This window comes from Bufo gargarizans, chromosome 2 (assembly GCF_014858855.1).
Source record: "Bufo gargarizans isolate SCDJY-AF-19 chromosome 2, ASM1485885v1, whole genome shotgun sequence".
Taxonomy (NCBI): Eukaryota; Metazoa; Chordata; class Amphibia; order Anura; family Bufonidae; genus Bufo; species Bufo gargarizans.
This window is the reverse complement of record NC_058081.1, coordinates 431,572,869-431,589,332: the sequence shown is the minus strand read 5'-3', so window position 1 is coordinate 431,589,332 and position 16,464 is coordinate 431,572,869. Positions and strand designations below refer to the sequence as shown.

Below are 16,464 nucleotides of genomic sequence, written 5' to 3'. Positions count from 1 at the left end.
TCATGCATGGCTTGTCATGAGTTGCTACTCTCTTCATAAACTCTCTTCCTTAGGCCCCATGCACACGGCCGTGTTTCACAGCCGTGTGCGGGCCGTGGAACCGCGGCCTGGATCCCTCCTGTGAGCTGGAGCGCACGGCGTCACTGGTTGCTATGACGCCGTGTGCTCCCTGCTGCCGCCACAATACAGTAATACACTGGTATGATCTATACCAGTGTATTGCTGTACTGTGCCGGAGGCAGGGAGCGCACGGCGTCATAGCAACCAGTGACGCCGTGCGCTCCAGCTCACAGGAGGGATCCAGGCCGCGGTTCCACGGCCCGCACACGGCTGTGAAACACGGCCGTGTGCATGGGGCCTTACCCTATGAAATTAACCCTTCCTTTTAAGAGAATCTGTCAGTAGTTTTTTGTCTTGCAAAACTGCTGACAGTGCTAGCCAGTTGATCCATAAACCAGTTTAAAAATACCTATGTGGAAGTTCTTAGTATGAGCATCCTTGAGAAAAATACATTTTCATATATTATGTGCTGTGTTACTCAGTGACCACTGGTAGTTTAATGACAGCAGGGCCGGACTGGCCTACCGGGATACCGGGAAAATTCCCCCGTTAGGCCAGTAGCCTTGAATGCTGCACGGTTGGCCGTGCCGACAGCGAGGAGGCTCCTTGGCTTGTGCAGTATATATTACACAGAGTGAGTGACTGACAGAGAGAGGAGCCCATTCCCCGCCCCACAACCGCAGGCTCCGGCACGGACATTGCCCGGAGCCTGACTCCTCCCACACATGTGACTGATCACATGATCAAGACATCATGGAAGGTCCTTTAGCCTGGTAGCTGCTGCTTGTGCAGAGCTGTCATCTGGCTGTTCAGGCCTGTGTGTGAGGTAGGAGGCTGAGTACAGAGGCTGGTGATTTTATCAATAGGAGTTTATCAATAGGAGAGCGATTGTTTCAGCAGTAAAGAAAGACTTTGCATACAAAGGGGACATTAATAAAGTAATGCTGTGACACATAGGGCCATCAGGGGGACCAGCATAATATGCTATATGTGTGTCATTCACACATATAGCATCTTATGCTGGTCCCCCTTATTGCCCTATGTGTCATAGCACACATCCCCCATAACAGTGCATCATCTATAGGTCCCCCATAACAGTGCCAACCACAGATCCCCATAACAGTGCCATCCACAGATCCTTCATAACAGTGCCATCCACAGATCCCCCATAACAGTGCCATCCACAGATCGCCTCCATAACAGTGTCATCCATAGATCCCCTCCATAACGGTGTCATCCACAGATCCCCTCCATAACGGTGTCATCTACAGATCCCCTCTATAACAGTGTCATACACAGATCCCCTCCATAACAGTGTCATCCACAGATCCCATCAATAACAGTGTCATCAACAGATCCCCTCCATAACAGTGTCATCCACAGATCCCCCATATAACAGTGTCATCCACAGATCTCCCATATAACAGTGTCATCCACAGATCCCCTCCATAAGGACGCAATGCTGTGGGGCTGGTATGCAACTTTTTCCAGGGCTGGTTTTTATCCCCAGTCCGGCCCTGAATGACAGTGAAGTGTCCTAAGCTCTCTGTAGTGAATGTTCACCAACTCCATCCCCTCTGCTCTTGAGTGACAGCTCTGGCAGTCTCCTGAAGGGACTTAATTTTCCTATTCATGCTCCTACTAAGAGCATCCACAAAGCTATGTTTAAACTGGTTTCCTGGTCACTGATCTAGTGCTATCATTAGTTTTGCAGGTCAAAACTGCTGACAGATTACCTGTAATCTTAGATATTTAGGAATTATGTGAAAAACAGAAAAATAAAGTTGTGCCACACCACATTTCCATCTCAGTCAATATTTTAATTTATTTAAAGAGATGCATTAAGGATAGTGCAAAGAAACAGTGAAGAATTGCCCATAGCAGCCAATCAGGTTGCAGACTTCACTTTAATAAGGGCATCTGAACAGTTTAAAGTACAACTGTCATTTTAACTCTAAAAAAAAATGTGTTTGCAATATTAAGGAAATATTTGTCATTTAATTAAAAAGCTGCCTCTAAGGGTTCCCTTTAGCAACCCTGTAACCGAGCATTGCTAAGGAGAATCCGTCTTCAGCATTGCACTCATATGGCATATGTTTGCATTTCTTATTCTATTGACTGAAATTCTATAAGTTAATAATATAAATGTCTGCTGACTGAGCAGTTCTATCTTTGACAGTCTATATTGTCATGATTATGTTTTCATGTGGTGATTATCTTCTGTTTTCTGTTTGCATGTCATAGCCCTACTACTGTATAGCGGAGTATGCTACACCTCTTGCGTCTTTGTATGAAATGTCAAATATAACCAGTGCTGGCTTTAGCAAACAGGATCGCACAGAGCAAGCTAAACTGCTCTACCGTACCTTGAATGACATCCTAGAAAGTTCACCAGAATGCCAGAATACTTTTCGACTAGTGATATATGACGGTAAAGTAAATGACTCTCAATCTGAAGTATTATGAGCCATATCTTATCCAAATGTACCTTTCCACTGCTTTCATTGCAAGAGCACAATTCATTATGCTGTGTTTTTCTCTGGATCCTTCACAAAGACTCATATTGTGAAACATCTGGAAGGCATTCCTGTTTCTGCAGATCTTGAGGTTTTATGCTATTGTATATTCCTCCAAACAGCAGCAGTCGGGTTTAGGGCAAAGAAATACATATTCATTTGTATGACAATTGGAAGGAAGTATGCTCATTTGTTGTAAGCACTACTGTATATACTTACTAGATGGATTTATTTCTGGCACTTTAATGGAGTAATTGGTTGATCTAGAGCTCTAGAATAGGCATTCTACATCCCTGCTAGTCCCAAGATCATATAGTGCTGAGGAGATATACTAACAATAGAGGAAGGGTGGCCTTGTGGTTGGAAACACATCATAAAGATTTACTTAGGAGTGAGGGGAATATAACAAAGCATTATTTCTGGCAGGCGCAGCACTATGAAGTGCCTTCTGCGCTGTGGAATTAGAAGAATTTTGATATCTCTGACTTTAAGTCTAACCAGCCTGTCTATTACTCTGTAATTCCTCTAGTGCCGTTCTATAGAAACAATAGGTTTAAAGAGAACACCAAATGCTTGAAATAACTTCTTTATTAATTTGACTTTTCTTCATATAACACTGCCGCCTCCGCAGCAGATAGTCCATGTGCAAAACACGTGTTGAATAAAGTATCACAAAATGGTGGTATGCATAAAATGGTGGATATATTTCACTCTTGAGTATCTGTGCTCTCACTAAATTATTGAAGGACTTTATGATCTCTCTGAATGAATGTCTGTTTAGCTCCTCTCTTCTGGTGTAATGAATCTAGCAGCTCCTGCTAGGGGGATTTCCCACACAGGCTGTGTGTGAGGCTGGCTGTGATTGGTCAAAACTCTTGCTGTGTGTGAGGCTGGCTGTGATTAGTCTAGACTCCTGCCCAGCAACAACTGTTTAACTCTATGCTTTCTGTTGTTCCTGCTGTGTCATTGAGCTTAACTTACATCCATATAATGAATCCTAAAGGCATACTATCTTTTCTGCTTCTGTGAACACAATATATAAGAGTTATATGACATCCAAACATGAAGTCACTGTAAATAACTCTGATTTTGTCTTTAACACACAAACATAGGAACTGTATTAAGGTTATAGGCAGGTCTAGCTGTATAAACATATAAGCTATATTAGCAACCTAGGACAGGTCTTAGCTGGCCAGCTACATTATTAACGTTGTGATATTAAGTGATATAGTGACATAGTAACATAGTTTATCCATCCAGTTCAGCCTGTTATCCTGCAAGTTGGTATATATTGTTGATATAATTTAATGTTACTGATATTAAATGCAACAAAGAAGCATACAAAGGTACAATACCGGTTTATACATTTCTCTGAAGAAGGAACTATACTGCATATGTGGCATTATGCTGGTTTGTACATAAGAAGTGTTTGGAAGTGTAAAGGACACAAACAGGAAAGAGTATAGTGGGACACATTTACTAAGCTTGTAGATGGCAGAAGCTAAGGCAACTTTCACATCTGTGTTGTGCTGTCTGGTTTTGATATCCGACACAGGCTCTCAAAACCACAGCACAACACTTCAGTTTTATCCCCATTCATTGTCAATGGGGACAAAACTGAACAAACCGGAACGGAGTGCACCAGAATGCATTCTGTTCCGGTTTGTTGCATTCCCATGTCGGACACAAAATCACTACAAGCAGCGTTTTTGTGTGTGGTATGGGAAACTGAACATGCCGGATCCGACACCAAAAACCATGTAATTCAATAGTGCTGGGTCAATTTTTTTCAGAAAAATCGCTGATGTGAAAGTAGACAGGCTGTGTAGACCTACACCGGATTTATCACAGTGGCTAAGGTTGGATGATACATTTGGTGCAGGGATATGCATTTTTGTCTAACTTTATACACTTGTTGGTTGGCTTAGCTAAATGTCGCATATTTGGTATCGCCATAATTGACCTGCAGAATACGGACATCATATCATTTTTAGCTGATAGCGAGCACTGTAATATCAAAACCCAAGAAACCTTGGTGAAATCGTTTTTTGTTTTTTTCCCCACTTTCACCCCCCAAATACATTTTTCCTGTTTTCCAATTTAAGATATGAATATGGTAAATTAAATAGTGCTACTAAAAAACTTGTATCTCAAGAAACAAGCCATCAAATGGCTATAGTAACAAACTTTTTATAAGTTGTGGATTTTGGAAAGTAGGAAAAGAAAAATGAAAACAAAACTGGCCCAGTCCTCAAAGGGCTAAAACTTTATCTGCAGATGTCTGTCTGGTCTTTAAAGATGGCTCCCACTCAGGAGCTGAGCAGGCACATTAGCAGACATTTCACTGCAGACATTCACTGGAAATGCAATAATTTATTTATTTATTTTATGCACTTATATAGTTCTACTATATTCCGCAGCACTTTACAGACATTTGCATCCAACTATCCCCAATAGGGCTCACCACAATCTAAGTTCCCTATCAGTATGTCTTTGGAGTGTTGGAGGAAGCCCACGCAAACACAAGGAGAACATACAAACTCCATGCAGATGTTGTCCTTGGTCGGATTTGAACCTAGGCACCAGTGCTAACCACTGAGCCACCCTGCTACCTAAATCAGACATTTAGGCTGGTTTCATACGGGCGTTGCGGGAAAATGTGCGGGTGCGTTGCAGGAACACGCTCAATCGCGCATGTTTGGTACCCAAACCCAAGCTTCTTCACAGAAGTTCTGGCTTGGGATCGGTGTTCTGTAGATTGTATTATTTTCCCTTATAACATATTTATAAGGGAAAATAATAGCATTCTGAATACAGAATGCATAGTGAAATAGCGCTGGAGGGGTTAAAAAAAATAAAAAAATGTTTAACACACTTTAATCCATGATCTTTTACCATGGTGATGGATCAAGTGATGACCGGAGTGACGTCACCACAGGTCCTGTTGCTACACAAAGCTAAGGTGAAGACAGAAGGAGATGCCGGCTGCGCGATCAAGTGGATTAAGGTGAGTTAAATTATTATTTATTTATTTATTTTTAACCCCTCCAGCGCTATTTTACTATGCATTCTGTATTCAGAATGCTATTATTTTCCCTTATAACCATGTTATAAAGGAAAATAATAATGATTGGGTCTCCATCCCGATCGTCTCCTAGCAACCGTGAGTGAAAATCGCACCGCATCAGCACTTGCTTGTGGATGCTTGCGATTTTCACGCAACCCCATTAATTTCTATGGGGCCTGTGTTACGTGAAAAACGCTGAATATAGAGCATGCTGCGATTTTCATGCAACGCACAAGTGATGTGTGAAAATCACCGCTCATGTGAACAGCCCCATAGAAATGAATGGGTCGGGATTCAGTGCAGGTACAATGCGCTCAACTCACGCATCGCATCCGCCCATGTGAAAGGGGCCTTAATCTCTCAGATACCTTGGTAAATTGTGACAATAAGTTCTGAGCAATCCCTTAAATATCTGATACATCACCCCCCTTGATGAGATTGTGGGAGCCATTATGTTTCTATTGCAACCAAGAGCCTTGTGAAGGTTCCTAGGTCTGACATTGTAAAATTCCTGTTATACCCTGTAAGTAGCAATATTGCAATAGACTACTAGTGATCCAATGAGACACTGCATTTTCAAGTCCTCTTGGGGCAAGAAGGTGGGAAAAAAAAGTTAAAAAGTAAAAGAAGTTTAAAAAGAATCTAATAAAAAAAAAATATTCTAATCACCCCTTGTCCCTATTTTACAAATAAAATAAATAAACAAAAAAGTTGCATACTTGGTATTGGCAGGTCTAAACTTGTCAGAACTTTTAAAATATAAAGTATTCTTCCTGATCGGTGATCCCCTTAATTAGAGATGAGCACATTTATAAAAAATTCAATTCAGATGGTTCGTCGAATTTTTCAAAAAGATTTGATTCAATCCGAATTTATTTGTGACGAATCACGTTAATAAACAGCTATTTCCTTGATAGCCTATATAGTAGTGTAGAACACTGTGCATTGCTGAAACATGCATAGGGAGTCCGCTGTGCTAGTGAAACAGTGCAGTGAGTCAGTATGATATGCAGGTGACTGGCATCACTCTTAGAATCACTTCACACTTCACTCATTTGGTCCAGTTACAGGGCCAAAACTGACAAAATAACTCAAGCGTGAACTCAGCCTTACGAGTCAATGTTAGCATCAGGAATAAAGAACCCTGCAGTGGCCCAGGATTCTACTAAAGAGTGAAAGAGCGCACTCCTTTTACACCGTCGCCAGCTGATTCCACATACATTTCTGTTACATGCTGAGACAGGTAGTGTCCCCCTAACAGAGTGGAGAGGGTGTCAGGAGTAAGTTTGTGTTTACATCACTGTTTATTTTGGCCCTTCTTCTTATCTGTCAAAAGAACAACCCCCCAAAAATGGATCCTGTCTTTTGAGTATCCCCTTTTGCACGGTCAGCATTTGCTCAGTAATCCATCAGTATTGCTAAGGCCAAATAAAAAACAGGAGTGGATCCAAAACAGAGATGATACGTGAAGTATCCAGTGGCACAGTGACCGATTGGGTGTCAAAGTTTGGGTCTGGCACCCAGAATGATCAAGTCTGATGCATCAGGCACTGAGGTGTGGAAATCTTGGCTGATTTACGCCTGATTCATTTTAGGGCCGTCTTTAATATTGATTGGAGCCTGGGCAAAAATTTACTTGGGCCCCCTGGATCCTGCCTTCCCACACCTTAGCAGGCAATCACGCCCTCCACCACAACACACACACACAAAATCCACACATCTGGTAGAGTACAGTGAATTACTGTAAATACTTCCAGTTCTGAAGACTCCAGCGGCTCAGGATCAGTGCTCTGGGCAGCTGGGCTCAGGCTGGAAGTGGGCACCGCTCTGCAGGAAGGAGACCAGGGCTCGGTCTGCACCCCAGCACCCCACAGAATGCAGTATAGCACCCTATAGTATACAGTACCCCACAGTATATAGCAGAGCAGTATAGCAGCCCACAGTATACAGCACCCCACAGTATACGACACCTCACAGTATAGCACCTCACTGTGTACAGCACCCCAAACTATACACTTTACAGCCCCCCACACTATACAGTACAGCAGTATAGCACTCCACACTATACAGCACCCACAGTATACAGTATACAGCCCCCCACAGTATACAGTATAGCAGTATAGCACTCCACAATATACAGCCCCCCACACTATACAGGCCCCCCACACTATACAGGACCCCACACTATACAGGACCCCCACACTATACAGGCCCCCCCACACTATACAGGCCCCCCCACACTATACAGGCCCCCCACACTATACAGCCCCCCCCCCACAGTATACAGGCCCCCCCACAGTATACAGGCCCCCACAGTATACAGGCCCCCACACAGAATACAGCCCCCCACACAGTATACATCCCACCACACAGTATAAACCCCCCCACAGTATACAGTCCTACACAGTATACAGGACCCCCACAGTATACAGGCCCCCACACAGTATACAGCACCCCACTATACAGTAGTTTACAGTATATTAACATAACAGCCCCTGTCACCTTTTTCTGATGTAATCTTCACACAAAAAATTCCACAGTTAACTTCTGCAACACTCCTGCTAGGACCTGTGATGACCTTATAGCCATGTGACCAGTAATATTGCTAGGTTACTGGTCACATGGTGATGATGTCATCTAAGGTCCTAGATCACATTCACAGCTCTAACACAGTACGATGCCTGGACTCAGTGCCGGCAGGCATGGCATGGCTGCACCACCTGTGTAGCTGACAGCCTGACACCCGGGGCAGTGGCTAGCAGGGCTCAAGAGGCAGCTGCCTTGGGCCCCCCAGAAGCAACTGGGCCCGGGGCAGCTGCCCCTTTTGCCCCTTGGTAAAGATGGCCCTGATTCATCTTCACAAAGGTCAGTCTCTCCACATTTTGAGTGGAAAGGCGAGTTCTCCTTGGGGTAACTATGGCCCCAGCTGCACTAAACACCCACTCTGATGCCACACTACTAGCCAGGCAGGAAAGCTTGTCCAGGGAAAAATCGGCCGGTCGTGACCACAAATCAAGTTTGGCTGCCCAATAGTCCAGGGGATCTTCAATGTGGGATGGCAGGGTGCAGTCCAGGCATGCTACCACCTGTTGGTTCAGCTTCTGCTCCATGTCTTGCTACTGCTGGTGGGTGGTTTCTTCACTAGGCGGGTGAATAAAAGTGCTCATCAGAGACTCTAGACTTAAGTTGCTGCTGATGGAGCTGGTACTGCTCCTGCCCCCCCCCCCCAGCAGCCATGGCAGTGGAACGTGAGCACAGAGGGCCCCCCCCAGTCAGACCTTTGTGAGGATGGGTGATGGTGCACATAGGCAGCAGACATAGAATGTCTCGATAATAGTTCAGTTTACCCTCCCTCTCAGCGGGTGTAAAAAAATAAATAAAGCCCCTATTTTGGACCAGTAGCTAGGGTCTAACATAGTGGAGTGCCAGTAGTCGTTCCTTTGCCGAATTGTGACAATTCAGCTGTCGCTACACAAGCAACCAAACATGCATCGGGCCATTTGCGCAAGGGACTTGGAGGGACTCCATGCCTCCATCTCCACTGCATACTCAGTGTCCCAGAGTCATCTGCCTGGTATTCCTTATCGCCCTCTACCTCCTCCTGTCACGTGTGTAGAAAAAAAAACATTTATGCATACATTGCTTGTGCGTGAATGTCCTCCTTCTCCTCCTCCTCCTCCAGTTCAGCCCCCACAGATCTCAGGTGGCTGTGAGATGTAGGCGGCACGTCTGCTGTCCCCTAGCCAGACAGATTTAGCAGCATCTGTTCCAGTACATGAAGCAGGGGAATGACGTTGTTCATCCTGTAGTCCTGGCGACTGACAAAGTGGCCACCTCAATGGGCCTGAGCAGCATGAGCTGCCACTGGCTAATGTGAAAGTTACACAGGGGAGTGCTCCTGTCCGTCTGCATCATCAAGATATAATTTATGGCCTTTCAATGCACATATAGTTGATCCAACATGTGGAGGGTGGCGTTCCAACATGTGGAGGGTGGAGTTCCAACAGGTGGAAACATCACATATGAGGCAATGTTGGGGAATGTCATTCTGTCTTTGCAGCTCAAGAAGGGTGTGCTTTGCAGTGTAAAAGTGGCTAAAGTGCATGCACAGTTTCCGGGCCATTTTCAGGATGTCTTGCAGATGGGTGGAAGACTTCTGGAACTGCTTTACAACCAGATTACCAAGTGTGCCATCCAGTGACCATGGTTCTGATCTTAACCACCTCAGCTCCCCTAGCTTAAACACCCTTAATGACCAGACCACTTTTTACAATTGTCAAGGAACCATGAACCAGACGTACAACAAGAGATAAGTGGAAATAAGAAGGCTTTATTGAAAATCAAGCTGTAAGGCAAAAGTCCAAACGGATGGCTAAACCGAAGCAGGGTCTTGCGAAGCCAGAGGTCAGGAACCAGAAGGGTAGTCAGACGAAGCCTGGATCAGGAACCAGCAGGGTAGTCAGACGAAGCCAGGATCAGGAACCAGAAGCAGCAGCAGTCTTAGAAGCATGTGAACACAGGGGGACCAAGCAAGGAACTGAAGCCACAGACCTCCTATATATATGAGCTGGGCATCCAGCTCCTCCCAGTGGGAAGGAGAAGCCGCAGGGTGGGAGGCTACAAGAAACCCAGAAACCAAGATGGCCGCCAGCACATGTCAAACGAAGGAGAACAGCAAGAAGGTAAGACCATGACAGTACCTCCCCCTCAAGGGCCCCTCCTCCGCGGAGTACAGAACGGTTTCTGAGGGAAGCATGCGTGGAAGGCTCGGAGCAAGGCAGGAGCATGGACATCTGCAGAGGGAACCCAGGAACGCTCCTCTGGACCATAACCACGCACGCCAATGGACCAAAAACTGCACCCGACCGCGGACCAGGCGTGAGTCCAGGATATTGCTCACCTCATACTCCTCACGATTGCCCACTTGGACCGGACGAGGCCGAGGAACCGAGGAAGTGAAACGATTACACACCAGTGGCTTCAACAGGGAGACATGAAACACGTTGGAGATCCGCATGCCAGGAGGAAGCGCAAGGGCATAGGCTACCGGGTTTACCCTGCGAAGCACTCGGAAGGGACCAACAAAGCGAGGCGCCAGCTTGGGAGTGGGCACTCGAAGGTTGAGGTTGCGGGTGGACAACCATACGCGGTCTCCGACCTGGTAGGAAGGAGCGGGCGCTCGTCTGCGATCAGCCTGGAGTCTCTGGCGCTGCGCAGAGACCTCAAGGGACCTCTGGATCTGTACCCAAGAAGCACGTAGGACGGAAAGGTGATCCTCCACAGCCGGAATATCCTGGGGAGAGAATACCTCCGGTAACACGGCAGGTTGGAACCCATAATTGGCCATGAAGGGAGACGTCCCAGAGGAAGAGTTCACCGCCGTGTTCCTGGCAAACTCAGCCCAAGGCAGGAGGTCAACCCAATTGTCTTGGTGATCGGAGACATAGCAACGAAGGAATTGCTCCAAGGCCTGATTGGATCGTTCTGCGGCCCCATTGGACTGAGGGTGGTAGGCCGAGGAGAAAGAGAGATGAATCCCCAACTGGGAGCAAAAGGCGCGCCAGAACCTGGACACAAACTGACTCCCCCGATCCGACACAATCTCCTTGGGCAAACCGTGCAACCGGAAGACCTCCCTGGCAAAAATCGAGGCCAACTCTTGTGCAGAGGGTAACTTCTTGAGAGGAACACAGTGGCACATTTTGGAAAACCGATCCACAATCATGAGAATGACCGTATGGCCTCGGGATGCAGGGAGGTCCACAATGAAATCCATCCCCAGGTGTGACCATGGACGCTCCCCGGTGGCTATGGGTTGCAAAAGGCCCAACGGAAGGTGCCGAGGGGACTTACTCTGGGCACAAACGGAGCATGCCGCTACATATGCGGCGATGTCGGAACGTAGAGAAGGCCACCAGAACAGACGTGAAACAGCCCAGGACAGCTGATTCTTTCCAGGATGCCCCGCGGCCTTGGAGTTATGATAGGTTCGCAACAACCGAGTGCGCAACTCCTCAGGCACAAAACATCTGCCGTTGGGTCTCCCAGAGGGAGCACCAGATTGAGCCGCCAAAATCTGCTCACCCAGGGGAGAGGTCAGGCTGGTGCGAATGGCGGCCAGGATCTGATTCGGAGGTATGACCGAAGTGGGAATCGACTCCTCCGCGGACAGCTCGGAGTACTGCCGTGATAAGGCATCCGCTCTGATGTTCTTGGAACCGGGTAGGTAGGAGACCACGTAATTAAAACGTGACAAGAACAGAGCCCACCTGGCCTGACGTGGTGTCAATCTCTTGGCCTCAGAGAGGTAGGTCAGATTCTTGTGGTCCGTCAGGATGAGAACCGGAACCACCGAGCCCTCGAGCAAGTGCCTCCATTCTTTAAGGGCCTGCACGATGGCCAATAACTCCCTGTCACCAATCTGATAGTTGCACTCCGCGGAAGACAGTTTCCGGGAGTAAAACCCACAAGGAAGCAGAGGACCCTCTGGTGTTCTACGCTGAGACAGAAGGGCGCCTACTCCCGTCTCAGACGCGTCCACCTTGAGGACAAAAGGCAACCCAGGGTTGGGATGCGACAGAATCGGAGCCGACACAAAGGCAGACTTTAGAGCCTCAAAAGCTCGGATGGCCTCGAGCGGCCAGACCTGGGGATTACTGCCCTTCCTGGTCAGATCCGTGAGAGGCTTGGCTAGCATGGAAAAGTCCCTGATGAACTTCCGATAATAATTGGCGAAGCCCAAAAAGCGCTGCAGGGCACGAAGACCACTGGGCTGGGGCCACTGTAAGACAGCCGAAACCTTCTCAGGATCCATGGAGAACCCCTCAGCGGAAATGATGTAACCTAAGAAGGTTACCTGGGATCGGTGAAATTCGCATTTCTCAAGCTTACCGAACAGCTTGTTCTCTCGTAACCGTTGCAACACTCGTCTGACATCCAGAATGTGGGCCTCCATGGATTCAGAATATACCAAGATGTCATCCAAATAGACCACCACACACTGCTGCAACAGGTCACGGAAAACATCGTTGATGAATTCCTGGAAGACTGCGGGCGCATTGCGCAACCCAAAGGGCATAACCAAGGATTCATAATGACCGGTCCTGGTGTTAAACGCGGTCTTCCACTCATCGCCCGCCTTGATCCTTACCAGGTTATATGCCGCCCTCAAGGTCGAGTTTGGTAAAGACCGTGGCCCCTTTGAGGCGATCGAACAGCTCGGAAATCAAGGGTATCGGGTAAGCGTTCTTGATCGTGATGCGATTGAGACCCCTGTAATCGATGCAAGGCCTCAACTCACCGCCCTTCTTTTTCACAAAGAAAAATCCAGCCCCTGCCGGGGACGAGGATTTGCGAATGTGTCCGCGTGAAAGCGCCTCCCTCGCGTACTCCTCCATGGCCTCATTCTCCGCTACCGACAGTGGATAGACTTTGCCACGAGGAGGAACGGCACCAGATTGTAACTCTATGGCACAATCGTATGGGCGGTGCGGAGGTAGGGCAACCGCACGCACCTTATCGAATACATCCCGGTACTCCTCGTATTCAGGAGGCAACAGAGAGTCCGAGGAAGTACACAGCAACTTGACAGGCCCATGGATGCAACTAGCCCCACACTGCGGTGACCACGAGAGGATCTCGGCCGATCTCCAATCGAAAGTCGGATTATGCTTCTGGAGCCAGGGGTACCCCAAGACCACCGAGTAGTGTGGAGACGAAATAACCTGGAGACAGACCGACTCTCTGTGAACGGCACCAATGGCTATCCCCACTGGAAGGGTCTCCTGAGTCACGTGTGGCGGCAGAAGGGGTCTGCCGTCTATCGCCTCAAGAGCCAGTGGGGAACCTCGAGGCTGCAGAGGAATGGAATTGGCGGCAGCGAACACACTATCAATGAACAAACCACCAGCACTAGAGTCCACCAACGCCTGGGTCGTCACCGAGCCCCCGACCCAGGAGAGGACAACAGTGATCAGTGGTTTGTCAACACGGGAAACCGGGGACGATGAGACTCCACCCAAGATCTGCCCCCGACAGGATCTCAGGTGCGAGCGTTTCCCGGACGGTTCGGGCATGCCAACCGAAAATGCCCACCGAGACCACAGTACATGCATCGGCCCTCGCGTCTCCGGAGTACCCTCTCCCCCTCGGACAGGCGAGCAAACCCCAGCTGCATGGGTTCACCCCCAGACAAGTCATCCCCAGGAGGCGTGGGAGGAGAGGGAGGCACGGGTGGGACAGCAAACGTAGGCGCCAATCTGTTAGAAGACCTCCGCAGGCTCTCCTTAAAGGAAGGTCTCTCCCTGAGTCTGGTGTCAATCAAAATCAGGAAAGAAATAAGAGACTCGAGCTCCACTGGTAGGTCCTTAGCTGCAACCTCATCCTTCAAGGCATCCGAGAGACCATGAGAGAAAGCAGCGACCAGAGCCTCATTATTCCAGCCCACCTCTGCTGCCAGGGTACGAAACTCAATGGCGTATTCAGCTACGGATCGTGAACCCTGTCTGATGGACATAAGGAGCTTCGCAGCAGAGGCAGCACGAGCCGGCACATCGAATACCTTCCGAAGAGAAGCAACAAAACCGGAAAACTCGGCAACCACCGGATTGTTGTTCTCCCATAAAGGGCTGGCCCAGGCCAAGGCCTTGTCCGAGAGCAGCGAGATCAAGAAGCCCACCTTTGATCTCTGAGTAGGAAAGGCATGTGGCAGCAACTCGAAATAAATGCCCACCTGGTTAAGGAAACCTCGGCACTGAGTTGGCTCTCCCCCAAAGCGCTGTGGAAGGGGGGCAGAACCGGTCATACCCCGAAACACCGCAGGTGCAGCAACAGGTGTCGGGGTAGACTCTGGCGCAACAACCGGAGCGGCAGTAGGAGCGGGCCCAGGAGCGACAACCAACCCATCGGCAACGGAAGCTAAATGAGCCGTGCGTTCAAGCAGGGTTTGCAACGCCACAGCGAACCGACCCAACAGGTGATCCTGCTGATCAAGTCTGGCAACCAGCGTAGGTAGCGAGGATGGCCCTGTACCGTCAGAATTCATGGCTTGGTCCTAATGTCAAGGAACCATGAACCAGACGTACAACAAGAGATAAGTGGAAATAAGAAGGCTTTATTGAAAATCAAGCTGTAAGGCAAAAGTCCAAACGGATGGCTAAACCGAAGCAGGGTCTTGCGAAGCCAGAGGTCAGGAACCAGAAGGGTAGTCAGACGAAGCCTGGATCAGGAACCAGCAGGGTAGTCAGACGAAGCCAGGATCAGGAACCAGAAGCAGCAGCAGTCTTAGAAGCATGTGAACACAGGAGGACCAAGCAAGGAACTGAAGCCACAGACCTCCTATATATATGAGCTGGGCATCCAGCTCCTCCCAGTGGGAAGGAGAAGCCGCAGGGTGGGAGGCTACAAGAAACCCAGAAACCAAGATGGCCGCCAGCACATGTCAAACGAAGGAGAACAGCAAGAAGGTAAGACCATGACAACAATTCTGCACTACACTACTTTCACTGTTTATTGCTCGGTCATGCAACTTACCACCCAAATTCATTTTACCTACTTTTCTTCTCACTAATAGAGCTTTCATTTGGTGGTATGTCATTGCTGCTGACATTTGTACTTTATTTGTTATTAATCGAAATTTACCAAAATTTTTGCAAAAAAATGACATTTTTCACTTTCAGTTGTAATTATTTTTTTTTAAACGACATCTTTATATAAGTTTTTCTCTAAATTTATTGTTCTACATGTCTTTTATAAAAAAAATGTTTGGGTAAAGAAAAATGGTTTGGGTAAAAGTTATAGAGTTTACAAACTATGGTACAAAAATGTGAATTTCCGCTATTTGAAGCAGCTCTGACTTTCTGAGCACCTGTCATGTTTCCTGAGGTTCTACAATGCCCAGACAGTAGAAAACCCCCACAAATGACCCCATTTCGGAAAGTAGACACCCTAAGGTATTCACTGATGGGCATAGTGAGTTCATAGAACTTTTAATTTTTGTCACAAAAAAAAATGATGATTTTCTTTTTTTTTTTCTTGCAAAGTCTCATATTCCACTAACTTGTGACAAAAAAAAGAAAACTTCCATGAACTTCCTATGCCCATCACGAAATACCTTGGGGTGTCTTCTTTCAAAAATGGGGTCACTTGTGGGGTAGTTATACTGCCTTGGCATTTTAGGGGCCCTAATGCGTGAGAAGTAGTTTGAAATTCAAATGTGTAAAAAATGTCCTGTGAAATCCTAAAGGTGCTCTTTAGAATTTGTGCCCCTTTGCCCACCTAGGCTGCAAAAAAGTGTCACACATGTGGTATCGCCATACTCAGGAGAAGTTGGGCAATGTGTTTTGGTGTGTCTTTTTACATATACCCATAAATATCTCTGTCAAAAGTTATCTTTTGCCAAGATATTTCTCTCACCCAGCATGGGTATATGTAAAATGACACCCCAAAACACATTGCCCAACTTCTCCTGAGTACGGCGATACCACATGTGTGACACTTTTTTACAGCCTAGGTGGGCAAAGGGGCTCACATTCCAAAGAGCACCTTTTGGATTTCACAGGGCATTTTTTACACATTTTGATTTCAAACTACTTCTCACGCATTTGGGCCCCTAAAATGCCAGGGCAGTATAACTACCCCACAAGTGACCCCATTTTGGAAAGAAGACACCCCAAGGTATTTCTTGATGGGCATAGTGAGTTCATGGAAGTTTTTATTTTTTGTCACAAGTTTAATTTCAATCTTTCCTGGACTCAATATGCCCCTCAGTGAATAACTTGGGGTGTCTTCTTTCTAAAATGGGGTCATTTGTGGGGTGTTTGT

General features: G+C 47.3%; 1 protein-coding gene across 1 annotated transcript in view; it reads left to right on the top strand.

The window, feature by feature from the left end:
• STING1 (stimulator of interferon response cGAMP interactor 1) overlaps positions 1-16,464 on the top strand; it is a 59,368-nt gene that overhangs the window by 31,337 nt on the left and 11,567 nt on the right. Inside the window, exon 6 of the mRNA XM_044280924.1 lies at positions 2,305-2,491. Coding sequence (XP_044136859.1) covers positions 2,305-2,491 — 187 coding nt within the window. The remainder of the gene's footprint in view (positions 1-2,304; positions 2,492-16,464) is intronic.